The sequence below is a fragment of the Antechinus flavipes genome, chromosome 2 (genome assembly GCF_016432865.1).
Source record: "Antechinus flavipes isolate AdamAnt ecotype Samford, QLD, Australia chromosome 2, AdamAnt_v2, whole genome shotgun sequence".
NCBI lineage: Eukaryota > Metazoa > Chordata > Mammalia > Dasyuromorphia > Dasyuridae > Antechinus > Antechinus flavipes.
The window spans coordinates 233,792,258-233,819,595 of NC_067399.1; the positions used below are offsets into that span (position 1 = coordinate 233,792,258).

The following is a 27,338-nucleotide window of genomic DNA, read 5'->3' on the forward strand; positions in this document are numbered from 1 at the left end:
ACCCTCCCTTTTGTTTTTTGGGTTTTTTTTTTGGCCTTTGCATTCCCCTTGCCTAGTAGGGTATTGTCTGGCACATGGTGGACATTTAATAAATACGTGCTGATGAAATGCCTAGAAATGGATGGATTGTTGGAGATGATCCAGTCCAGCTCTCTCACATTCGAGATGGAGTAACTGGGGCTCAATTAGGTTAAATAATTTGTCCAAAGTCACACTCTTATCCCAATATTACCTCAGGGGGCACTTCTAGTCACAAGGCCATATATATCATTAAAATAATCTACAAGCGTGTGCCTAGAACTCAGGTCCTCCACCAACATGTGACTTAGCCCTGCCAGAGACAATTGCAGTCTCACTCCCCGCACTGACTTCCTCAAGCATCACACGCTGTCTTCCCAGCTAAGTGTTTATTTTCATTCCAGCTGCTCCTGATGCACAATGATTTTCCTGCCTCCTTTTTCAGATCTCTTAGTTTTGTCCTTCCCTTCCTCCCTCCCTCCCTCCCTCCCTTCCTTCTCTCCTTTCTTCCTATGGTTTGCTACTTCCTTTTCCAACTTATTTACAAATGAGGAAACCAAAGCAAATAGAGTTAAGTGACTTGATCAGAGCAAGTGAACTCCAGGTGTCTGAGTCCAGGTTTGAACTCAGATCCTCCCGACTCAGGGGCTGGTCTCTGTGGGCCATTCAGATTCAGCTCACATTTCTCCGTCAGTCAGAGGGCCTTTCCTTGCGTTCCCAGCAGTTACTAACCTTACAAAGACACGCACTTGTAGGTACCCGGCTATTTACACATTGTGTCCCCCCCCACCCCCCAAGAGGGCACGGAATGCTTTTCTTTGCCCCCCAGCACGGGGTACATAGCCCATTATACATGCTTAACAACGTGTGCAGGCTGACAGACTGTTATCGGGACAACGAGGGGAGATGGATTTGCTCTCTCCTGGGTACCCCTCCTCCCTGAGGTCCTGGGAATGGCCTGGGAAAATACCAGCAGCGGACTCCGGGAAGGTTTGCAAAATGCTTTCTCATTCACAGACTACATCTTTACAATGAAAACAGAGGGACTGTTTTTTCACACAGCCATGCAGCAAAGTTGGGATTTCATCTGTTTCTTCTCTATTTGCTGACAAATCTTTTTCACTCACAAATCTGACCCCGTCAGTCCACTGCTTAAGAGACGGTCATTGCCAGTGTGGCAGAGAGAAAAGAGCACTGTATTTGGAATCACAGGGTGTGGGTTGAATCCTGGTTCTGCTACCAGGTGGCTTTAAGGTTTCCCCTTTATAAAATGAGGGGATTCAGCTGGAGCCCACTCTGCTCTAAATCTTATAAACCTGACGGAAATGGGCCTTGCCTCACAATAATTGTTAGAAATCGGGGTGGGGAGGAAAGCTCTTTCCTCATGAAATCACAGCTTCAGAACTGGGGGGGACTTGAAGATTACAGAGACCTACATCTCATTTTACAGATGACAAAACTGAGGCACACAGAAATTAAGTGACTTATCCCAGAGTTACAGCTACCAAGTATCTGAAGTAAAATCTGAACTCGGGGTCGTCTTGACTTCAAGCCTAGCCCTCTATTCCATTGTGCAACCTGTTCCTTAAGCTCTTAATAACTTTTCTGTTCATTTAATTAACTAGATGATCACTGAGATTCCTTCTAGTTCCAAATCTTGTGACCTCATTCAGAGTGTTCCACAATCTGGCCTCCAACCTACCTTGCCAGCCAATCTCACATCATGTCTCCTGGAATACTCTTCCATTGCAGCCAAACGGGATCGTCTGTCACCCCTGACCATGTCTACAGCCCTTCTCAAAGCCTCACTTATCGAGGGCCAGCTTGGGTCCCTGCCTGGGAAGTCAGTCCCCAGGCTACTATGAATTTTATTTTCTTTGCATTTTTTTAAAGAGGGGAAAAAATGCTTAATTGAGTCTCAAGCCCTTGTGTTATTTAAAGATTATCTACCATGCTGCATGCTTAAAACAGAGTGTGTTGCTGTGTAATTCAATCTTGAAACCAATAATTTTGTTCACCTAAAAAAATTAGCTTAGTAGTTAGTAATCAGACTGTGAGGGAATATAATGGGGGGGAAATCAATTTGAAGTGTCTGTCTTGAAGCATGTGCCAGGTCATTATGGAGAAAGACTAATCTGCTAAATAATTGAGAATCCGCATTTGTGGGATGAGAGGCAAGAAACATAGTGGAGAAGTGACGACTGTGAGCTCTTGCCTGCCACGTCTAATTGCACTTCATCCTTCAAATGGGCACATTTATCTAAGTCAGAGGGGAGCTGGGGCCGGCCTGAGAAAGGGCTGGCTGGCAGAGAATGCCAGCTGCTGGAGAGGATTTGGATTTCACCTTCCTGAGGAGGGCACAAATGGGTCAGGGAGGATAAGTACTGTTCAAAAGTCATTTTTCAGTCAGGTTCAATTCTCTGTAACTCCTTTGGAGGTTTTCTTGGTAAAGATGCTAGTCTAGGTTTGTCATTGCCTTCTCCAGTTCATTTTACAGATAAGGAAACTGAGGCAAATAGCGTTAAGTGACTTGCCCAGGGTGACAGTTAAAAAGAGTTCAAGGCTGGATTTGAACTCATGATGATGAGTCTTCCTGATTCCAGGCCCAGGGCTCTTGTCCTGTGGCACTACCTGGCTGCCTGAAGATGAGAATTATCCTTAAATATAAGAGACATAAAGTCTAGCCTGGCAAGGAGCTCCCTGTTTGGGCTGTTGGGGACATCCATGGTGAAGGAGAGTCAATGCTGCATTAGAGCAGGAGGGTCATATGATTTAGAGCTAGAATGATCTCATAAATTATCCAGTCCCAAATCTCCTACCTATAAGGGCCAGGGAGGTCAAGTAAGCTGTCTGAGGTTATGCAGCAATAAGTAGGAAAGGATGGATTTGAACTCAGGTCTTCTGACTCCCAAAACAAAGTTTACAGCTGACTTCTCAAGCCCGCCCCACCTTTCTTTACTAGGCCATTCTCCCTCTGTGCTTCCCGGGATGTGTTCTCTTCCAAAAGGCCCAGCACAGATTTCGCTCATGATGATTCATCCTGACCCCAAGGTGCGAGGGGTCAAGTACATGAGGGTCCTAGTACATAGATTGTTGTATACATTTGGGCAAATTTGGGTGTTATTTTATTCTTCTGTAAATGAAGAGATTTGGACCTAAGTCCCTTTTCAAAAATGACACCATATTCACAAGTCTCTTCTGGTCCTGATAGTCTATTCCAGTTCTGGCATGTTGTATTCCAAGGTCCCCTCCTAGCTCTAACCTCCTGGGTTCTAAGGCCCCTCCCGGCTCTGACCTCCTGGGTTCTAAGGCCCCTCCCAGCTCTGACCTCCTGGGTTCTAAGGCCCCTCCCAGCTCTGACCTCCTGGGTTCTAAGGCCCCTCCCGGCTCTGACCTCCTGGGTTCTAAGGCCCCTCCCAGCTCTGACCTCCTGGGTTCCAAGGTCCCCTCCCGGCTCTGATCTCCTAGGTTCTAAGGCCCCTCCCAGCTCTGACCTCCTAGGTTCTAAGGCCCCTCCCAGCTCTGACCTCCTGGGTTCTAGCTCCCTCCCGGCTCTGACCTCCTGGGTTCCAAGGTCCCCTCCCGGCTCTGACCTCCTGGGTTCCAAGGTCCCCTCCCGGCTCTGACCTCCTGGGTTCCAAGGTCCGCTCCTGGTTCTGACCTCCTGGGTTCCAAGGTCCCCTCCCGGCTCTGACCTCCTGGGTTCCAAGATCCCCTCCCAGCTCTGACCTCCTGGGTTCTAAGAACCCTCCTACCTCCACATATTCTATGTTCTTTCTAAACTCCCTCCCAAATCAGACAATCTGCAATTCTGTGGTTCTGATGTAGCTGAGCTATTGAAATGTTGCAGTCACTAGATAGCAGAAAATATGATATATGACCAGAACTCCGGAGGCTCAGTGATCTGCACCCCATGTTCTCTGAACCTGTAAACCCTCGTTCTTTCCTTTTGCTGGGAGGGGAGGGCTAACGGGCCACGTTCCCAGAGTATTTCACCTCCCTCGTATGCCCCATTTTCCTTCCTGCAGCAGGAAGAAAGCAGCCCGAGAGCACCCCCCTCCACGGGTGACCCCGACACTCACTTTTCTTGGAGAGGAGTTTCTTCCTGCGCCCCGCGGGGCTGAGCTTGTATTCGTTGTCCTCGCACGTGCAGCCCTCGGCGCTGCCCTTGTAGTACTTGGCCATGAGGTTGGAGAAGCCTTGGCTGCTGCTGCCCGGGCCGGCCCCCAGCCGCAGGGGGCCTTTGCACTTGTGAAGCTTGAGCTTCCCGGAGGCGTCCTCCACACACTGCCACTTCTGTAAGGGGGGGAGTCTTCCTCAGAGCCCCGCAGAGGCCGGGCCTGTGGGTGTGGGTGTGGGGGCCGGAAAAGCTTTCGGAGATGATCCTGACTGGGGGGGTAGCACTGAAGATAGAGACCACCAAGGGGTCTCGAAGGCCTAGGTGCTGTAACACGCATCTTAACCTCCACAGAGAAAGAGCCACTAATAAAGCAATCAAGAGCACTGGGTTGGGTGAAAGGAACAAGAATTCAAAACTTGCCTGTTTTCTAGATAACTTTGGGCAAAGTGTTGTCTTTCTTTCTGGGACTCAAATTTCCTCCCTCTCATCCCTTCTTTGCTTTCTGAGATAACGGATATAAAGCAACCTGTAACCAACTGAAAAGTGCTCTAGAACCGTAAGCCCTCATCCCTAGCTCCTCCATGGGAAGGGAAGCCGTTCCCGAGTCCTGTCCCCCCGGGCTCCCGCAGGGGCCAGCTGCTCGCAGGTGCTCCTCACCTGTCCCAGCTGCTCACAAGCCGTCTGGTACTCTGCTCGCTGGCACAGGTCCTTCACACGCTGGTGTTTGGGCAAGAAGTTTTCCTCCTGGGCATCCACCTTTTCATTCTCTCTTTTATGAAGCAGTTTTCTGCAGAAAAGAGAAATCCTAGAAACTTACAACTGGCAAGGGCCTTGGAACGCAGAGTTTCAGATCTAGGAGGGAGTCTTAGAACATAGTTGGCGCTGGGATATTGGCAAGAAGGGACCTTAAAGACGAGTTAGTCCAACCTCCTCATTTCACAGGAGAAAAAACCAAAACCGAGGAAGGAGAAGGAATCTGGCCAAGTTCACACAGTAATTTAGTTCTCCCAGAACTGTCTCCAGCATCTACCTCATACATACAAATCTTCTGCATCTCAGGCTTAAGGGAAAAATTGTCATTTTGATTGGTTAAAAATTTTTTTTTCTTCTAAATATAAGACCTCAGATCAACCTAGCTCTAAAACACTCATTTGGGACATCTTCAGCTCCCCAAGGCTCCTCTCCAGCTACCTTCCACACTAACTCCCTTCTTTTCCTTTTTAGTCACACACAGCTGCCTGACATCCTGGGACACCTCCACCTGAGGCTTGCAAAATTCATTCCTCACTGATTAGCACACTTCCACTCCTTTATGCTCGCTCCATCTCAGCAATTCTGATCCTCTGCTTGCATGGCTCACATCCCTTTCTCCTGCTCTCACTGACCATTCCCTTATTTCTCCTCCCCTTCCCCAGAGCTGTTTATCCCTTCCCGGAGCTCATCTCGAGACCTTTTCTTTTTATACTCCATTTTTCTTGCCCTCACTGGTTTCCTCCTGAGGAGGAGCCTCTCTGGCTGCTCCTTCTGGTCCTAGTTGTGCTTGAGGATTCATTCCTCCCCACCTCTTGCCCATCTCTGGTTATACAGACTCTCCTATCATCACTCAGTAACTCTCCTCCTTATGGGTTTCATTCCAATCATATTTAGAACCCAATCAATATTCTTGTAGATATCTGTAGACCTCCAGAATACTCCTTCCTCCCTTAATGAGTCTGTCTTCCCCAACTCCTGTCCTCCCATTAGGGGACCTCAGAAAACCCACTGATATACCTTAGCCTCCCAATTCCTCAATGAATGGGTTTCCCATGACCTATTCCTCCATCACACCATGTCTACACATGGAGATGGTCATCCTCTTGTTCTTGCTGTCACAAATGAATATTTCACGTTCATGAACTTTGAAAACCCTTATTTGATCATAGTCAATTATTCCACTTATCCTGCCTTGAACTCCATTTAGCCACATCAGGACCTTCAATCCCTCCTGTTCTCAGTTCTTTCCTAAGCCCTCATATACCCTTCCACCCTATACTCTTCCTTTTCCCATGTGGCGAGCCTTGGTGAACCAGTTTGATTTTGAATTGACTTCTCTGGAATCTGTAGATGCTTTATCCTATCCAAGATCTTGCCCTACCAAACCCCAGCACTGGATCACTCCCATCACCTTTGGTAGTACTTACATGCTGCTAAATAAAGCTTAAAAAGTCAAGAAATTATGCTCACTGGGTCCACTGCAGATTTATGTTATATAATCTCAACTGGGCCCTCATTATGGAAACTCAGTCCTTTTACACCTTCATCAATTTACTGTCCCACTCACCATGGTGGCTTTTCCAAATCTTCTCATCCCTTCTCAAAACTCCCTCACCGTTTTTCCTCCCTTCACCCTCTCATATGGGAACATTACTTAACACTTGACTGAAAAACAAAGCTCTCATTGAAAACTCATCTTCTCCCTGTTCCTCATCTCATTACTTAGATGCCTCTTGCTATTTCACACAAATAAGTAGCCCATCTCCTTGTCAAAATAAATCTCTCTCTATACACAAGTAATCCCATTCTATCTCATTGTCACCCATTATCCCTACTCTAACATGAATGCTACAATCAGTCTGCTCATCTCTACAGCCTCTCCATTTTCAAAACTCCCTCATTTGATCCTTCTGTCTTAGTCTCCCCTCCCTTCTGTGGCTAAATTCCTTGAGAAGCTTTTCTATAATCAGGACCTCAATTTCTTCTCCTCTCATTCTCTTCTTAAATTTAAATCTGGCTTCCAATTTCATCATCCAACTAAAACTGCTCTCTCCAGCAATACCAGGGAGCTCTTAATGGTCATATATAATGGCTTTTTAAAAAATCCACATCCTTCAATCATCATGCAATTCTCTCTGTAGCTTCTGACATTGTCGAACATCCTCTTTAGGTTTTGGGGACTCTACTTTCTTTTGGTTCTCCTTCTACCTGACTACTTCTCCTTAGTCTCCTCTGATGGACCTTCATTTGGGTCACACTCACTAACTGTGGATGTTCCCCAAAGCTCTCCTGGACCCTCTTCTCTTCTTTCTCAATAATATTTCACTTTATAATCTCAACTGAATCGTGGATTCAATTCCTGCCTCCACTTAATATCATTTTGTTTTTCCTAATTACATGTAAAGATACTTTTCAACATCCATTTTTGCAAAATTTTGAGTTGCAATTTTTTTCTCCCTCTTTCTGAAACTTTCTGCCTCCCTTCCCAAGACAGCAAGCTATCTGATATAAATTACATATGTGCAATCATTTAAAACATATTTCATGGATTCAATTTTCAATTCTATGCAAATGATTTTAGGTCTAATTTCTCTTCTCAAAATCTTTAATTTTGTTTGCATCTGTAAATACCTATTAAATATCTTGAACTGATTGTCCTGTAGACATCTTAAACTCAACATGTCCAATGCTGAATTAATCTTTTCCCTTAAACTTTCCCCCTTTTCTGATTTCTCTCTTGTTCTTTAGAATATCATTACCCTCCTACTTATCCAGATTTGTAACCTAGATATTATTCTTAACGCCTCACTTTCTCTCACTTCTCTCCCCTAATATCCAAACCTTAGTCAAACCCTGTCATCTCTTCCACATACACCTCCTTTTCTCCTCTGTCACTGCTGTCATCCTGTTGCAGTCTCTCATCACACCAAATTCAGACTACAGTAAAAGCCCACTGGTTGATCTTCCTCTCCAGGTCATCTTTCATTCACTTGCTACATTGATCTTCCTAAAGTAAAAATTCGACCATGTCATTCCTCCTCTGTCTGATTCAACAAACTCTAGTGGTTTCCCATTATCTCCAGGAGCAAAAATAAAATTCTTTGTTTAGCTTTTAAAGCCCATCATAATCTGGCCCTCTGCTATCTTTCTGTTTTTTTTTTTTTTTTTCACCATACACCCTACCAGTCTCAATCCAGAGACACGGGCCTCCTTGCTGTTCCATGCTGACTCCTTTCATTTTTACTGGCTGAACAATTGCCTACAGTTTTCTTTGTCATTTCCAACAAAATGACAAAGTTTTCCTACTTTCCTTCAAATCTCAGCTTGGCTATTATTTTGTGTGTTCCCAACACTTAGCCAGGCATATAGCAGGATTTAATAAATGCTAGCTAACTGACTATTTGTGTCCAGTATCCCTAATTTCAGCTCTCGTTTACATTGGTGATGTCTAGAACAAATTGCCCCTTGTCAATGAAACTTTATAAATAATCATGAAGAGGAAAAAAAAAACATGATCCACCTTCTTTCCTTCTCTCCTCATTAATGATCCTTGCACCTCTCATACTTACCACTGATATCCCAGATTTTTGCAGAATTCTGCTGAGCCTAAGCTCTGCTAGGATAGTTCTCCAAATATCTCAGCACCATCAGACTCTTCCTGTGCCCTAAACCCATCCCTCTTTCTATTTTCCTGTTGTTTTCAGCGGTGAGGAATAAATATTTATTAAGCACCAAGCACTAGGCTTATTATTATTATAATCTCATAATAATATTGTATTATAAATACTTGTTATTATTAAATATTATCGCATATAATCTTCACATAAACCCTGTGAAATAGGTCCTATTATTATCCCCATTCTACAGCTGAGGAAACTGAAGCAAATGAATAGTGAATGACTTATCGAGGATCACATGGATAGTAAGTATCTGAGGCTGGATTTGAATTCAGATCTTCCTGATTCCAGAGCCAGTGCTCTATCCATTGTGCTCTCTTTAAAGGGTAGCATCCTTCTTTTGGCCACCATTATCTCAGCTTGTGAGTATTTAGTATAATTAACTTACTGTCAGGACTGTGATTCCATACACTATGGTATCTGAACTTTCTTCCTTAGTTCCTTCTTCTTTTCCTCCATTTCTTTTTCTTTCTTTCTTTCTTTCTTTCTTTCTTCTTTCTTTCTTTCTTTCTTTCTTTCTTTCTTTCTTTCTTTCTTTCTTTCTTTCTTTCTTTCTTTCTTTCTTTCTTTCTTTCTTTCTTTCTTTCTTTCTTTTTCTTTCTTTCTTTCTTTCTTTCTTTCTTTCTTTCTTTCTTTCTTTCTTTCTTTCTTTCTTTCTCTCTCTTTCTCTTCCTTCTTTTCTTTCTTTCTTTCTTTCTTTCCTTCGTTCCTTCCTTTTCTCTCTCTCTTGCTTTCTTTTTCTTTCTTTCTTTTTCTTTCTTTCTTTCTTTCTTTCCTTCGTTCCTTCCTTTTCTCTCTCTCTTGCTTTCCCTTCCTTCCTTTTCTCTCTCTCTTGCTTTCTTTTTCTTCCTTTCTCACATCTTACTCTTCAATTCAATCATTTGCCATTCCATCTCCATATCTCTCCTATAATCCCACTTTTCATTCCCCCTTACACTCTAGTTTAGATCTCTCCACCTCTCGTCGGGACGCTTCTAAATGCTCTCATTGGCTCTCTCTCTAATCCATCTTCCACATACTCATATTTATTTTGGAGACTCAATCTCCCTATCTGACCCAGGCTACAAATGCAGCAGTCACTCATGGACTTGATCCCAAAGCTTTAACTTTCTCCATTTTTCTGAGCTGGGCCAGTTTGTCCCTTCTTAGGCAGACTGATTCTCCCTTTTTCCCAGGATCCCACCACCCTGGTGTGGGACTTAGGACAGACACCTCGTCAGTGTTGGCCCTTCTGCAGCTTAAAAAACTCTAGAACTTAAGTGATCCACCATCCTCAATTGTCCCAACAGCTGGGACTACAGAATCAAGCTATAACACCAGGGAAATCGATATTCTTAAAGCACAGGTCTGGCTGTGTCATTTCATGGTCAATTCCATAACCTTTATAACAAAATACAAACTTTTCTGTTTGCTATTTATAATCTGACCGCTAGTTTGTTTTTCTGAGCTGGTTTATGCATTTTACATAGCAGCCCAAACAGTCCGGATTGCTATTCCACACACTCAACATTCCAACTCCTGCCTTCACACCTTTGTCTGGGTAATCCTCCTAGAATGCCATCCCTCTTCCAAGTTTCCTGAAAATCCTCGCTCACTTCAAAGCTTAGCTTAAATAGTCTCCTTCAAGAGGCTTCTACATCCTCAGCTATTAGTAACACAACTTCACTACAAATTTCTGTACACGTATTATGTATTTACTGTATTTATCTACAAACATGATGCATGCTGCTCTCTCCAAGTAAGACGTTTGGGACTATATCACTTTTATATTTGTATTTCCAACAGCTAGTCTTTGGCACATAGTAGGTATTTAATTAATGCTTGTTAGTTGCTTTTCCTCAAGTCACAAAAGGTGTCCTTATTCCTTAAAGAACATAACCCCTCTATTCCTATGCCTTCCTCTCAGAGACTGAAGATGCTTTAGATACAAAGGAATTTCCTTTCTCCTTCTCTTTTAAAGTCTAACTTCAAATACCACTCACTCTAGGAAGCTGTCCCCGAGCTTCCGGGTCAGTAACGAGCTTGCTCAGACAGGTTTAGTCCTCAATGCACTTATGTAAAACTGGGTAACAATTATTCTCCTAAACTGTAAGCTTCATGAGGACAGAAACTATTTTATCTTAATTTTGTATCTCCCTGGCACAACATTATGCCCTTAATAGCTGAATGACTATTTATGACTAGTTTCTTTAAACCATTTCCCTCTTACCCTCTCTCCACCAGGAATGAGTCTCTCCAGACCTTTATCTTCTTTTTCAAGTGGAACCTAGGAAAAACACACAATAATCAACACAAACACAATTCCCATCTCCTCCAAAGCCTAGGGGATTGGCTGCACTTGGATCTGCCAACCCTTTGGAACTAACCTTCGTACAAAATGGGGATGTGGTATTTGTGGGGCAAAGGGTCCTCCTGGAATCTCATCTAGAGCTGGGAGGGTCATTTGAAACAATTTAATACAAACCTTCATTTTATGGCTTGGAAAGCTAAAGAAAGCTTGCCTGGTGTCACACAGTAAGAGACGGAGCTGCGTGTCAGATTTGCCTTCTGACTCCAAATTCAGCTTCCTCAGTGACGCTGGTAACCCTTATATTATTTATGATGTGACAAATGCACCACAGTTTCTGATGTCCTTTCGTTGTCCATGTTGGGCTTTGACCTGAATTTCATCTAGTTAAAGCCCATCCTCTGCTTTCTGCTTGAGATATTTTCATTCCCTATTAGAATGCAAGCTCCTTGAGGGCAGGCACTGATTTCTGGGCTTGAATTTACATTCCCAGTGCTCAGTACAGTGCCCGGCACATGGTGTTTAAGCATCTTCATCCCTTACGAGAGAGGAAGTGGTCCAAGAACACGGAGGAGTCCTTGTTGGAGCCTCTACATCCCCCACAGTAAGCTCCTTAAATAAAGAGCTTTCCTCCTATTCCTTCCACTTAGGATCTTTCCAAGGAGGTCGAGGGGAGACTCAACATGGGCTGCATCTAGTCTAGGGGAATAAGATGTGGATAAGCTGACGGTTAAACGCAGCCCATTTCTAGGGAGCCAGCTGGGAGAAAATGTAAGCCTCAGGACGGGGATGATGAGTTCATGGGCGCCCCGAATGTTCCGCCTTCGGGCCAGGATTTGGACAGCTAACAGTCCGGGGAGGCGAGGTCCTAGCAGCTTCTGCTTTGCCGGGCAGCAGTTTAAATTGGACAGCTCATGATTTAAGGCTGCAGCTTCATAGTATCCCACCAGAGGGCACTATTGCCTTGCAGAGAAACTCGTATTTTCCTACTTGGCCAAGGAGACAGATACAACATAAGCAGAATGGCAGAAGTCTTAAAACTGCAAGGGGACGCTGGAGAACGTGAGCTCTTGTTTGTGCCATGGAAACTTATGGGAGACTAATGAATCCCCTGCACCCCTTTTTGGAATATGATGTTTTTAATAATTAGAAAGCAATTTTGGGCAGAGGTTAGAGAAAATAAATAATTCTCTTCCCCCTCCCCAACAAATTCATGGATCCCAAAGTGATCTAGTCTAACCCCCTTATCTTGCAGACAGGCAATGTCACTTACAAGATCATGGCTCACTGGGTCATGATTTAGAGCTGGGAGCTTTTTATGGCCATTTAATCCAACCCCCTCCTTTTCACAGATGAAGAAACTGAGGTACGTGCATAGTAAGTAGTAAGGCTGCATTTTGAAACCAGGGTTCCTGACTCTGCCCAAGATCAGGAAGATAGTGAAAGGGAAGATTTGGGATTTGAGTCCAAGTCTTTCTTCTGATTCCACAACCAGAGCATCTTCTACTATTTCCCATTACTTCTCAAGTAGCCCCACTTTATTTATTTATTTAACTATTTGATGTCTGGTTTAATATTTACTTTTTAAAATTAAAGCTTTTTATTTATTTTTACTTATGCATGGATAATTTTTCAACATTGACCTTTGCAAAACCTTGTGTTCCAAATTTTCTCCTCATTCCCCTTCCCTCCTCCCCTAGATGGCAAGTGGTCCAATATATGTTAACCATGTTAAAATATATGTTAAATCCAATATACATATATATATATATATTTATACAATTATCTTGCTGCAGAAGAAAGATCAGATCAAAAAGGGAAAAAAATGAGAAATAAAACAAAATGCAAGCAAACAACAATAAAAAGAGTGAAATGCTATATTGTGATTCCCACTCAGTTCTCACAGTCCTCTCTTTGGGTGTAGATTAGTAACCCTATTTTAAACATGAGGGAAACTGAGGCTCAGAAATATCAGCTGGCTAGGGTCACACAGAGGGTCAGAACTGGGGCTTAAATTGGTTTAATTTTAAGCCTTTGCATTTATATTGCATTAACTCTAGATATTTGGCTAGGAGAAAAGTCCGGCTTTCTGCATTCTGCCTAATGGTCACGTTATCTTTTCTCCAGCTTGGAATCTTTCCAGTTTCCCCCTTTCTTCTCTCTATCCAAGCCTAACCATCCTTTTAGACTCAACTTAAGAACCTTGTTCTTCATGGAGATTATCTGGAACACAAAGATCTCTTCATAGCCCTTATCCAATTTGTACCATGCATCTGGGCATTTGCTTAGCTACTGTTTGGGAGGATTATTTCATATGAATGGGCGCTATTTCATTCGCCACCCTAGAAACTCTGCAAGGGTAAGGTCTGTGCGGTGTGCTTGATTGTAGTCCCTCTCCTGGACTGAATGAGCAGATGGCCAAGCACAAATAGAATGCTTTGGGGATTGAGGAACATGTCTTCTCTTTCCTCCCTCTTCTCCTCCCTCTCAGCTCCCAGATGTATTCTCACCTATTGACTGGCCTCTCAGTATCCAGAAGTTTGAGAATAGACTTGCCATCCATGTCAGGAGGGATGTCCAGACCTGCGATGTCCAGGATAGTTGGTGCCAGGTCAATGTTCAAGACAATGTGGGGATTTCTACCGAAAATACAGGGAGGAAGAGAGTTCATAAGTGTTCTGCCTCTGGGAACTCCACTCCTGAGACGGTTCCTATTAAATACACCAGAGCCCCGCAGGTCAGCCTCAATCCACTCTCTCCTCACCATGGCTCCCATTGGGGCTGTGTGAAATCCAAGTTTCAGGGGGTACAGGAAGAAATTTGGAGAATGAAGCCCTATGTTGCTGCTGACTTCAGGGCTTAGTCTCTCTAATCCTTCCCCCATGCTTTGCTGCATCCCTTTATGTGCTGTCTTCAGCCATTGAGAGGAAACTCCTTGAGAGATTACTGATTGACCTAGCAACCATTCCTCCATTTCTCTATGTATCTATCTATCTATGTATCCATCCATTTATCCAATATCAGGGAATGCAGGAAGACTGGAAGGCAGCTGAAACGCCAATTCAACATGAAATCTGGGAGGGGGGGGAAGGGAAGGCCAGTAAATGACTCATTGGAGGAAGATTCATACCTCAACGAGTTGTCACTGCAGATTTGAATCTCCCATCATGCAAAAGGGCCATGGAGGGTCTCTAGTGGCCCTCACCATTTGCATGCAGCCTCAAATAGATCATGAAACAATAGATCTTAAAACTGGAAGAAACTTTAATTCAGGTCCCCTACCTTACAAATCCAAAAACTACATCTCTGAAAGGCAACACTAACTTAGAATCACAGGCTTTGGAACTGAGAGCTCTCAAAGATCAGAAATTTCAAGATTTAGAGCTAGAAGGAGCCTTGGAGACCAGAGAGACACCATCTCTTTTTTCCTTCCTGATATTTTACATATAAAGAAACTGAGGCAGAGAAGTTATATGACTCATTGAGGGTCAACTAGTAAGCATCTGAAGTGGGATCTGAACTCAAGTTCTCCAGGCTCCAACTCCAGCATCCTGTCCATGCTATGCTGCCTCTCTAGGTCATTAGTCCAATTATTCCCCTCATTGTAAAATGAGTAAAGTTGAAGTGACTTGAGGCTACACTTGTTAGAGATGAACTCTAGACTATGACGCCAAATCAAGTGCCCTTGCTACTGGTGCCCAAAGTTACAAGGCAGATTGGTGGTCACCAACAGACCAACTTAATGGGGAATAATTTAGAAGAAGAAACAAGTGGGAAAGGGGGGACTATCTTTGGGAAGGAAGGTTTTGGAACTTACTTCAAGGACAACATATGAAACTAGCTGAAAGAAGCAATGGGAGGTTTTGGGTTAACTCAACCTCATTATTTTTAGTGGGGTCTTTTTACAGCACTCATGCTTTTATCTCTCTTTCTTAATACATGGACTGAGAATCCGTCTCCTTGTGCAAGCATAACTATTAATGAGGTTTTAAAAATTCCTCTTCTGCCATATAATCCATTGTTGGTCACATGTTTCTAACTCAAACCAAAAATGTATCTTTTCTCCTCCTCTTAGGTCAGTGGGTTACCATGCAGAGAAATTTGATGCTTTTAAAAAAATGTTCTTTCCAGGGATCACTGAAAGCAACATGAGATTCTGCAAATCCTCTTCTAATGCTGAATTATCCTTACTATTAATCTGAAGCATACATATAAATATTACTGTCCAGTTGCATATTGTTATCTAGTTAATATGTTTTTCATCCACTTTGGTTTTCACATATGGATGGTCAGGAGCATTTTCAACTGAATGTAGTTTTCACTGTGCAGCTTCTGTAAAGCTTCAGGGCTAGATTAATGCCATAAATATAATCTGAAAATAAGAGCAGCTATATAAACTCACTACTGGCAGGAAGTCTTTCTGTTATTTGCATCCTCAATGACATAGGCAAATACCTTAGGTGATTTTTATTTTATAGAGGAGGAAATTAAGGTCACACTAGTAGTATGTAACAGAGCCAGTCATTCAAACCTACATCTTTTGATTCTAAATGCAGTCAGTGCTCTTTCCATGACATTAAGCTGGGAAGTGATTGGCCTAAGGTCTTAGAACAAGCTAGTGGCAAGAATGAGATCAGAAGCCAGGTAGCCTGATTTTTAGTTTCCCACTGCACTGCACTGGCTTTTCATATTTTAATCTAGTGATGTCCTTAGGAGACTCCCTGTTCTCTATTTCTGCATCCTATATTCAGCATTCATTTAGAAGGAACCTTAGTTGTACATGTGTGTGTTCAGCTCATTATAGATGTAAGTCCCAAAGCACAGCTTAATGGTGAGTATTTGCATATCAAAAATCCCTGGAGTCCAGCTACATAATTTCCCAGATGATCAAAGTTACTATGATCATTATAAGTCCTTTTACACTCCCCTCATCTTAGACAGAGCACTTCCCGGGAGGAATGTGTCACCTCGGAGGCTGACACAAGAAGAGCCGTTCACTGTGGACCACAGGGGCCCAGCTGCCCAAATACCCCCACAACAGGAAATGCTGAGAGGAGAGAGCTTCCTGTACCCTCCCCTGGCTATTTTTTCAAAGGCGGTAATACTATTATCTGACAATGATTGTTTGATGGAGCAGAGAAGCCACGGAGGGCTCCCCATCCATGAGCACTGGGCAGATGTCCCCATGTAGCCAGGTGCTAGCACCTAAGGGAGATTAAGAGAATCTCAGATGCGGGCCCAGATCACACAATCACTTCACTGACATGAAGCACATGGGTCTGAGTCGCATTTTGAGAGAAAGAAGTCCCAGCTTCCAGCCCTGTATGGCCATGATCCCCCCCGGTACCAAACTGGGCTCGCCATTGTCTCTAGAGAGTGTGGGACCCCTTCCCCAGAGCCAGAAAGGAGTGGACTTACAAAGACCCTGCTTCCACATTGGGGCCTCGGATGTAGAAAGGGACTCTGATGTCAAACTCATAGGGCATGGACTTCCCTTTTACCAGGCCAAATTGGCCAATATGGTAGCCATGGTCAGCTGTGTAAACAATATAGGTGTTGTCCAGCTCGCCGGTCTCGACCAACATGTTGTAAATCTGAAACAAAAGAAATGAATGAGGTCATGTGGTCCCACCATGGGAATGTGTAGAATGTGTATGATTAACTCTCTACCTGGCCACATGCCCCCTTATTCAATTACTGCTAATAATAAGAACTGGCATTTATATAGGACTTTAAAGTTTGCAGGGTGCTTTATGTAGGTTAATTCATTTGATCTTGACAACAACCCAGGAAACCTGAAACAGGTGCTACTATTATCATTCCCATTTTATAGATGGGGAAACAAGGCAAGTAATGAAAAGGTTACTGTTCCCATTTTACAGATGAGAAATTGGAGGCCCAGAGAGACTAAGCTATTAGGTAGTAGTCAAAAGAAGAAATGGGATTCAAACCCTGGGAGGCTCAAGGAAGGGAATGGATGTGCCCATAGTCACACACATGGCTACTAAGTCCTTTGCCTTCAAAAGCCGTGCTCTCCCCACCTCGTACTATTTTTCCTCCTGCATTTCTGAAGTGATTCTCTCCTCTAGCACCTAGTCTGTATGTCTCTTCTGTGCCTTTCTATTCTATTCAGTGTCTGTGTATGTGTGTTAATTCCTGGCTAGACGGTAACTTCCCTGAGGGCAGGGCCTGTCATTTCTGCAGCTTTCCCAGCAGTTAGATAGCATGGAATCTCACACATAGTAAATGACTGCTCAAAGGAAAAGTGAATCTGCATCTGCTCTTAGGTCAGATACCAAGAATCAACCTTGAAGATGAAGCTGCAGATTTGGAGTCAGCGGTCTTGAATTCAAATTCTGGTTCAGTTAAAATACTTTCATCCCAATCATCCTGAGAGTCAAAGTCAAGGTGAGTGTTAAGATTGCCATTTCTCCAGCTGAGAATCACTGAGTCCCAGGCTCAAAGGATCCCTCATTCTCTGTCTCTCTGTTTCTCTTCTTCTTTCTTCTCTCCCACTTTTTCTTCTCTCTCTCTCTTCTCTCTTTTCCTTCTCCCTCTCTTTCATTCCCTCCCTTTTCTTCTCCCTGTTTGTCTCCCTCCTTCTTCTCTCTCTGTCTCTCTTTCTAGTAGTATGTAGTAGTAGTCTCTTTTTCTCTGTCTGTCTGTTTCTCTTTCCCTTCCTCTCCCCCACCCCGTCTCTCTGCCTCTCCCCTTCTCTCCTCCCCACTCTGTCTCTCTGTCTCTTTCCCTTCCTCCTGCCCCCTGTCTCTCTGATTGTCCCTCCCTCTCTCCTCCCCACTCTGTCTCTTTCCCCCCCTCTTCCTTCTCTCTTCTCTTGTTGCACTGATATTCTCATTCATTGTCTCTTTCTCATACATGTGGGCACAGATGAAGCCAGTGGGAGAAGACAGGTAACAGGTAAAGGTGAGGGATTTATGTAGAGAGCATTGAAAATCAAGCCAGTGTGAATCTATTTGTTATAGAATTTCTTGGAGGTTCTGGCTGCAAACAAGCTCTAGGCCTCAAGCAAGCTGATTATTAATGGCCACAGGATGAATTCTCCAAACCTGGTTCAACTGGTTTGGGATCTTAAAGCAATTCTCAGGTAACTGTTTGGGGCTCAAGTGAGTGTCAGTGTGGACATCCTTGCCTCTGGTCCTGTGGGATCTCTTTCATTTGAAATGGTAAACCACTCTATTTACCAAGAAAACCCCAAATGGGGTCATGAAGACCCCACAAATATGTTTATTACTGAACAACAACAACTACCACCTTGTCAGGTGTGTTGTTCTTTCTTGGTGGTGGGTGTTGGGTTTTGTCTACTGGGAAGTGAGTTTATTGTTATTATTACTCATTCTCTATTCTGTTTCCTTTCTTCTCTAGTCAATGAGGCCCCAGGCCAGGGGCTTGGGAAGCCAGTGAAAGGCAGAAGTGTTTGTTCTATGTATTCATCCAAAGAAAGGAAGGGAAAGAGGAATCCAAGAGACAGGGCATCTGTGTGCTAAGGAGGTAAGGGGAAAGGGTGATGGTGATGGCAGGTTTTGCTTACTGTCTCCATCGAGTCATCCACAGACATGAGGGTCTGCAGGCGCTTCCTCTGCAGCATGTTGGTAAATTCCATATGGATGGGCTTCATTGGTCCCGTGTACCTCATAATCCAATGCTTATCAGGGTTAGGGGCATAATTATAGCTCGGAGTGCTGGGGGGACGATAAACAGAGAGCAAATGGTCAAATCAACAGATTATGGTGATGGAGTAGTCACCCCAAACAAATCTTATTGAATGCTAGAGCTGGAAGAAGCCTTAGAATATGGAAAGTAAGAGATAAAAGTGACCTGTGAAAGGGGGAGGCAGTCAAAGGACGTGAGTTCAAATCTCAGATTTTTCATTTATTACCTGAATGCCTATATTACTGAGGTAGACAATCCCTCTTTAAATAAAATATTAGCAAAGAGATTACAGCCATTTATCAGCAAGATAATATATTATGACTAAGTAGGATTTATACCAGGAATGCAGGGCCGGTTCAATGTCAGGAAAACTATTGCTATAATTGACCATATCAATAACAAAACCAACAGAAATCATATGACAATCTCAATAAATGCAAAAAAAAAATTTTTGACAAAATACAGCACCCATTCCTATTAAAGCACTAAAGAGCATAGGGATAAAGAGACCCTTAAAATAAGCAGTATCTATCTAAAACCAAGAGCAAGCATTATTTGTATTCTCAATAAGAACAAGGGTGAAACAAGGATGCCCATTATCACCACTATTATTCAATATTGTACTAGAATGTTAGCTTTAGCAATAAGAAAAGAAAAATAAATTAAAAGAATTAGAATAGGCAATGAAGAGATAAAACTATCACTCTTTGCAGATGATATATTTAGAGAATCCTAGAAAATCAACCCAAAACCTACTGGAAACAATTCATAGCTTTAGCAAAGTTGCAGGATATACCCACACAAATCATCAGCATTTCTATATATTACTGACAAAGTCCCGCAGCGAGAGATAGAGAAATTCCAGTTAAAATAACTAGACAAAATAAAATATTTGGATGTCTATCTGACAAGACAAACTATATGAATACAATTACAAAACACTTCTCACATAAATAAAGTCAGAGCTAAACAACTGGAAAAATATCAATTGCTCATGAGTAGGCTGAGCCAATATAATAAAAATGACAATTCTACCAAAATTGGTCTACTTATTCAATGCTATATCAATTAAACTGCCAAAAAATATTTCACACAGCTAGAAAAAATAATAACAAAATTTATCTGGAAGAACAAAAGGTCAAGATCAAGGGAATTAATGAAAAAAAAAATACAAAGCCTAGCAATACCAGATGTATAACTATATTAAAAATTAGCAGTCATTACAAGTATTTGGCACTGGCTAAGAAACAGAATGTTAAACCAGAGGAATAGATTAGACAAACATGACACAGTAATTAATGACTATAGTAATATAATATTTAATTATCCCCCAAATCCCAGCTTCTGTGAAAAGAAGGAAAAGAATCTTTGCACATGTGGATTCTTTTCCTTCTTTTATGGTTTCTTTGGTATACAAACTCAGTAGAGAATCCCAGTAAACAGAGAGGCCTGGAGAGACTTGCATGAACTGATGTTGAGTGAAGTGAGCAATTTGGAACACAAGGTTTTGCGATGTAGAACTAGGAATACAGTGTATACAGTAATAGCAAGATTATTGATGATCAACTATGAAAGACATGGTTCTCAATGATTGAATAAACTTTTTTTAAAGGTGAAAATACTATATTTTGATCCACATTCAGGCTCCATAGATCTTTCTCAGGATGTGAATGGCACTTTCCATTACAAGTCTTTTGGAATTGCATTGTTAGAAAGAGCCAAGTCCATCATATTTGATCATCACATAATCTTGTTACTGTGTACAATGTTCTCTTGGCTCTGCTCACTTTATTCAGCATCAGTTCATGTAAGTCTTTTCAGAATTTTCTGAAATCAACCTCATCATTTCTTACAGAATAATAATATTCCATTATGTTCATATACCATGACTTATTCAGCCATTCTCCAACTGATGGGCATCCACTCAGTTTCCAGTTTCTTGCCACTATAAAAAAAGCTGCTATAAACATTTTTGCACATGTGGATTCTTTTCCTTCTTTTATGGTCTCTTTAGTATACAGACTCAGTAGAGAATCCCAATAAACTTTGGATAGAAAACACCATCTGCATCGAGAAAGAGAACTATAGAAACTGAATGTAAATCAACACATGCTATGTTCACTTCTTTTTTTCTGTTTTTTTTTCTCTCCTATGGTTTTTTCCCTTTTGTTCTAATTTTTCATTCTCAACATGATTCATAAAGAACTGTGTATTTTAAAACTTAAGATACATATATAACAGGAAAAAAAAGTTTTTTTTCCTCTCCTGTGGTTTTTTCCTTTTTGTTCTGATTTTTCTCTCTCAACATGATTCATAAAGAAATCTGTATCTAAAAAGTTAGTATACATGTATAACCAGGAAAAAAATGTGTATTTAAAAAGTTAATATGCATGTTTAACTAGGAAAAAATAAAAATAAAAACAATGACCTTGAAGATCTTTGAATCCAACCCTACATTTTACAGACCTCAGGTATAGAATCCCTGCTAGAGACCAACCCATCATTTTATATATGAGAAAGTCAAGGCTCACAGGAGACTTGTTAAAATTAGGTCGCTAAGGTCATAGTCTGGATCTGGTGATCCCCAAATCTTCCCATTATATTCATCGTATGTCCAGTATTATTCTCTGTATCCTAAAGTGAAATAGCTCCTAGCTTAGCAAGTGGTATCGACCAATCATTCAATATTCAACAAACACTGAATGCTCCTACACCTGTCCCAGCACTCTGCTAACAGGACTGACTACATCACTTCCCTCTCAATAAACTTCACTGGCTCCCCGTTACCTCCAGATTAAAAACAAAACGCTCTATTTGGTGATTAAAGACATTCAGGACCTTCCCTCCTCATCACACAATGCTTGGGCTACTGCAGGAGTCTGCTGATTAGTCTCCTTGACTCATCTCCTCTGTGGCAGCTAGATTGCTCATTAAATAGAGCACTTAGTCAGGAAGATCCACCTTGAAATGTGACTTTAAACACCGACTAGCTTTATGACAAGTCATTTAAGCTTATCTGCTTATAAAATGAGGACAATAAGGATAATAAAACCCCCTATCTCCTAGAGTTGTTGCAGGGATCAAATGAAATATTAATAAAACACTTTTCACATGTTTGGTACACAGTAGCTGTTTACTAAATGCTTGGTCCTTCCCTCTTTCGCCTTCCCTTCCAATCTATCTTTCCCTTAGCTATCAAGTTGATATTCCTAAAGTGCAGGTCTGACTTTGCCACTTCCCTATGCAATAAAATCAGCATCTTCAGGATCAAATAGAAAATTCTCTGGATGATTTCAGAGAGGCCTGGAGAGACTTGCATGAACTGATGTTGAGTGAAATGAGCAGAACCAGGAGATCACTGTATACAGCAAGAGCAAGATAATACAATAATTAAGTCTGATGCATGTGACTCTTTCCAACAACGAGATGATTCAAACCAGTTCCAATGATCTCGTGATGAGGAGAGCCATCTGCACTCAGAGAGAGGGCTGTGGGAACTGAGTGTGGATCACAACATAGTATTTTCACTTTTTTTGTTGTTGTTTGCTTGTATTTTGTTTTCTTTTTCATTTTTTCCTTTTTGATCTGATTTTTCTTGTGCAAGAAAATATGTGGAAATATGTATAGAAGAATTGTACATGGTTAACATATACTAGATTATTTGCCATCTGGGGGAGGGGGTGGGGAAGGGAGGAAGAAAAAAATTTGGAACACAAGGTTTTGCAAGGGTGAATGTTGATTAACTACCTATGCACATGTTTTGAAAATAAAAAGCTTTAAAAAAAAAAAAAAAAAGAAAAGAAAATTCTCTGTCTTTTGAAGCCCTTCATGGCATGGCTTCTTCTTACATTCTCAGTCTTCTTATACTTTATTCACCCCCAGGGACTCGGCAATTCAAAGATACTGGACTCAGCTGTTCCCACACCAGATGATCCATCTGCTGGCTTTGAGCATTTTCATGACCATTCTCTATGTCTGGGCTGCTCTTCTCCATCATCACCAGCTTCCTGGTTTCTCCAGCTTCCATCGAGTCTCAGCTAAACTCTCCCCCTCCAAAAGAAGCCTTTTCTGGTCCTTCTTAATGGCCTCTTCCTATCTTTGCAGGCTTACAATTTGCTTTACCATTTCACTAGCTGTTCCTCACAGGTGGGCAGTGCTCCTTCTTTTCTTCCTTCTAAGACTCAGCTCAGACCCCACCTTAGCTGATCTTTCCTGTCACTATCCTTCCCATTCCCTTCTCTGAGATTGCCTTACATTTGTACTCTATATATCATGCAGAGCCAATTTTTTGCCCATCATCTCCCCCATCAGAATGTGAACCAAGGTTTTTGCCTTTCTTTGTATTCCTAGCACTTAGCACCCTGCTTGACACAGGATAAGGTTTTTTAAAATAAATGTTTTGTTTCTCCAACAAGATCCAGTGACAGATTTTATGTCTATCGTCGTGGACTTATCTAGTTAAGTGTGTGAAAGTTTGTTCATTAACAGAAGTTGCCCAGCAATGGATAAATTTGGGGAGATCACGGCACTTCATAAAGACCATCTAATAACATAAGTTTGCTTCACATTCTCACAAAATTAACAGCTGCTCAGAGTGGATGCAAGAAGCACAAAGTATTCTGAGACCAGAGAGATGACAGAGATACTTGTCATGTAGAAAGAGGGTCCTTGTAGGGGGTACTAAAGGATAGGTTGGATGTCAGGGGAATGAGGTGAGGGTGGGAGGGGAGAAGAAAGATATATTCTACATCTCCATGGAGATTATTGTTCAGAGGCTGATGCCAGGAGATGCTCGCATGGTCCACTGAGAAAAGTGATGGCTGTGGCTCTCAGGGTCCCACTTTGATGCACACGATCTAGGACCCCATGGGTGGGTCTAGTTTCCTTTAAAATAAAAGACCTTTCCTGCTCCCCTGGTGCTTCAGGTTTGACTGCAGAGATCTCATATGTTCCTAGATTTTTACACTGCATGTTAGAATGCAGCCTCCGGGGGGCAAGGGCCATATTTTGGTCTTTGTTTGGCTATCAGTTAGGACAGTGCCTGGCTTACTTAATACATTATTAAGACACCCAAAAAATTGTTCTACAAGATCTAAATCCAAAGTTGTACTGAGAGAAGCCGCTGTGAGTTAAGAGAAAGGGGTCTGAATTAGGAGTTAAAAGATCTCCAGATCTTCCACTTATTAATTGCATTATCATAAACAAGTCTTGTTCACTCCCTGGGCCTCAGTTTCTCTTACTGTAAAATCTGAGGGTGGGACAGGATTCCCCATCAAGGTCCTTTCCAGTTCTGAATCTTAGGATTTTGCAGATCATGGCATACTTAAAACCGACCCAGTTTGCCAATTGCTCTTGAGCCCTGTCCCTACTGACCCTTGTAGCTGACTCTTCCTTCTGTTGCATCCTTAGACCATTCAGGACCTGCACACTCAGTGCTTGCTGATGTCACTTTGCCCTATTTGTCTCAGTTTCCTCACCTAAAAATGGGAGCTCATCTCACATAAGTGACCTCCCTTAGGGGTTGCTGTGAAGAAAGTGCTTGCTTGGTAAGCCTCGTCATGTTACTATAAACATAAGTTATTAGCATGATTTTTATGTTAGCCTGGCTGATGAGCTTTTACAATAACCCCAAGGGCCAGGCAATGCAAATCGGAATTGGACCACAGAGCTTTGTTTACACCTCCCTTAATCACTTTCAAATCCTTTTGTATTATAGGTATTTGTGTACATGTTGGACAATCGATCAACAAGCATTTATTAAGCCTTCCCACCAGAGTGGGAGCCTGTGTTATTTATTTCTAAATTTCCCTCAATGCCAAGCACACAGCAGGTATTTAATAAATGGTTGTTGAAGTTACCAACACATTTTCCCCAATCCCTTCCCACTCTAATTCATCTTGAACTTACTATCTCCTGAAAGCACAGCTCTTATAATGTAATTCCCCGCAATTTCCATCAATACCTGTTAAAATCCAACCCAAGCTTCAATAATAATAGTAATAACAATAATGATGATGATGATATGGCATTTACATAGTGCTTTAAGGCTTGAAAATTTCTTTCCAAAAATTTCTTTCCAAATATTATTTCATTTAATTCTCATAACAACCCTGGGAGGTAAGATCCTCTATTCTCATTTTACTGACTAGGAAACTGAGGCTGAGGAACTTTCCCAGGGTCACGTGCCTATCCTGATTCCCTTAGAGTGCCTTTCATCTGCTCCTAATCCCCGAAGAAACAGTAGCTAGGTGGTACAGCTCCAAGCCTGGTGTCAAAAAGCCTGAGTTCAAATCTGGCCTCAAACACTTTCCAGCTGTATGACCCTGGGCCAGTCACTTAATCCTACTTGCCTCAGTTTCCTCATCTGTAAAGTGAACTGGAGAAGGAAATGGCAAATTCAGTCTAATATCTTTGCTAAGAAAACCCTAAATGGGGTCGTGAAAAGGCATACATGACTGAAAAATGATGTAACAACATCATCTGAAGAAATCCCTCTTTTCCTTGATATTTGCCAGTCTTTTATTTTGTACCTTACTTTTTTTTTTTTACAATCTCACATTATTCTATGTTTATGTCTTAGTGGCTTAGTGCCCAGTGAGTAAGCTCTGGATGCTACTGGCCAGGTCTAAGAATTTTCAAAATACCACTAAAATTATTTGGTACATAGTAGGCACTTAATAAATGCTTGTTTCCTTCCCTCTTTCCCCCTAAACTTTCTATTCTTGAACTGACTGAATACCATACTGTTGTGGAACTGGAGACAGTCCATTTGCACAGTGGAAGGAAAGCTGGATTTGGCTGGAGTCGGGGCCTAGCTCACACACTTCGGGTAAAGTCTCTTCATTTCTTGGATCCTCAGTTTCCTCATCTGTAAATCTGAGGTTACACTTATCCTGCCCATTTACCACATAATTGTGGTGATGAAGGAAAGGTGCTTAAAATGTCATAGAGATTTTTTTTTAATGTCATAGGAAAGAGGGATTCTTACTCTGAGGGATCGTGGCGCCATAACACTTAGAGCAGCAAGGGAATCTCAGAGGCAACTCAAACCCAAGCCCTTTATTTAATAGACGAGGGAACTGAGGCTCAAGGACATGAAGTGTCTTTCCCAGCATCACACAAGCAGGATGCATCTGAGGGGAGATTTGAATCCAGAGTCTATGACTTCAGACACAAATGCAGGGCCAGCCCCCTGCAAAATCCTGCTTTCGGCTTCTTCATTTTACAGACGGGGAAATGAGGCTCAGATGGGAAAAAGTGACCCATTTGTAGTCATAGCTAACAAAAGTGGGACTCGCCCCCTGGTCCCCTGAGTCCACATTTGGGCTCCTTCTGTTGTATCAGTTTTTCTCTGACCCACGGAGGAAAAGCTTCTCCTGCAGAAACCCTCTTCCGGGGTCTCCCACACACCTCAGTTAATAAGAAAATAGCAAGACGGGGGAGGAAGGCTTTTCAAAGCCAACCCTGAGCAGACACGGGAGGCCGGGGGAGGGGGGCGAAGGAGGGGAGGGGGCACGGCCTTGCTCAAAGGGAAAAAAGGCCTTCCTTTCTTCTCTGATACCTTAATAGCCTCTTGAATATCAGAACGTTCTCGTGGTCGGAATAATCACATTACAGCTCTGAACGCGCTGACGGGTATGGAAACTGTTGCTATGGAATGCCCACGATGAATCACCCACTGGGCAGACTCCTGGACTTTGTGACTTCTCGGGGCATGGCAGACTCCTGCCCGAAAGCCAGCCTTAGCCATGGGCTCCCTTTGCAAACAGCCTCTCGTGCCAGCACACTCCTGGCTTATCGGCCCATCCGAGGGGCAAAGAACTTCCCCAGGGTCCCAGCCCTCCCCACACGCGGGGAAATCTTTTAAGTTCAGAGGAAAGGGAAGAGTCATGGGCTGCGGCTCTAATGGAGCCCCATCTCTGTCTGGGGGTCTGCCTCTGTCTGTCTCTTTCTCTTTCCCTCCTCTTCCTCATTCTCTCTTCCCTCTCCTCCTTTCTGCCTTCTCTCTCTCTCTCTCTCTCTCTCTCTCTCTCTCTCTCTCTCTCTCTCTGTATCTCTGAATCAATCTCTCTGTCTCTGAATCTGTTTGTTTCTCTCATCTGTCTCTGTCTCTATCTCTGAATCTCTATCTCTCTTTCTGTCTGTCTCTTTCTCTGGCTCTCTCTTTTTCTCTCTTCTTCTCTTTCTCTTTTCCCTCTCTCTCTTTCTGTCTCTGTGTTTCTGTTTGTCTTTCTCTGTTTGTCTCTCTCTAAATCTCTTTCTGCCTCTGAATCTGTCTTGCTGTCTGTCTCTCTGTCTCTCCCTCTCTGTTGTCTCCCTCTTGTCTGTCTGTATTTCTGAATCTCTCTCTGTGTTTGTCTCTTTCTTTGTGTTGCTTTTTTTCTTCCATTCCCTCTGTCCCTTCCTTTTCCTCTTTTCTCTCTTCCTTTCTGCCTTATTTCTGTCTATCTCTGTCTCTATCTCTGAATCTGTCTGTCTATGTCATTGTTTGCCTCTCCCTCTCCCCATTTCTATCTGCCTTTGTTTGTCTGTCTCTCCCTCTGTCTCTATTTCTGTGTCCCTCTCCACCTCTTTTTCCCTCTTCCTTATCCTTCCCTCCCTTCCTCTTCCTCTTTCCCTCCTTGCCAGAAGAAAGAGGAAAAAGACATGGAAATGAAAGGGTTCCTTTTCAGATTTTGTCATCCTATCTACAATGGGTATGCGATGAAGATCTGAAAGACAAGCTTGGTCTGGAAGTTAGAGGGACTTGAAGGAAGAGTCTTTCGAACAAAGAACAAGGACTCACTGCCTGATGAGTTTCCCAAGTGCCAAG

General features: G+C 42.5%; 1 protein-coding gene across 2 annotated transcripts in view; it reads right to left on the reverse strand.

Moving 5' to 3' along the window:
* SULF2 (sulfatase 2) overlaps positions 1 to 27,338 on the reverse strand; it is a 136,139-nt gene that overhangs the window by 14,963 nt on the left and 93,838 nt on the right. For both annotated transcript variants that reach the window (XM_051976527.1, XM_051976528.1), the window contains exons 6-11: positions 18,405 to 18,555; positions 16,274 to 16,449; positions 13,366 to 13,494; positions 10,778 to 10,834; positions 4,796 to 4,925; positions 4,101 to 4,314 (exon numbers count right to left, since the gene is read on the reverse strand). In XM_051976527.1, coding sequence (XP_051832487.1) covers positions 4,101 to 4,314; positions 4,796 to 4,925; positions 10,778 to 10,834; positions 13,366 to 13,494; positions 16,274 to 16,449; positions 18,405 to 18,555 — 857 coding nt within the window. The remainder of the gene's footprint in view (positions 1 to 4,100; positions 4,315 to 4,795; positions 4,926 to 10,777; positions 10,835 to 13,365; positions 13,495 to 16,273; positions 16,450 to 18,404; positions 18,556 to 27,338) is intronic.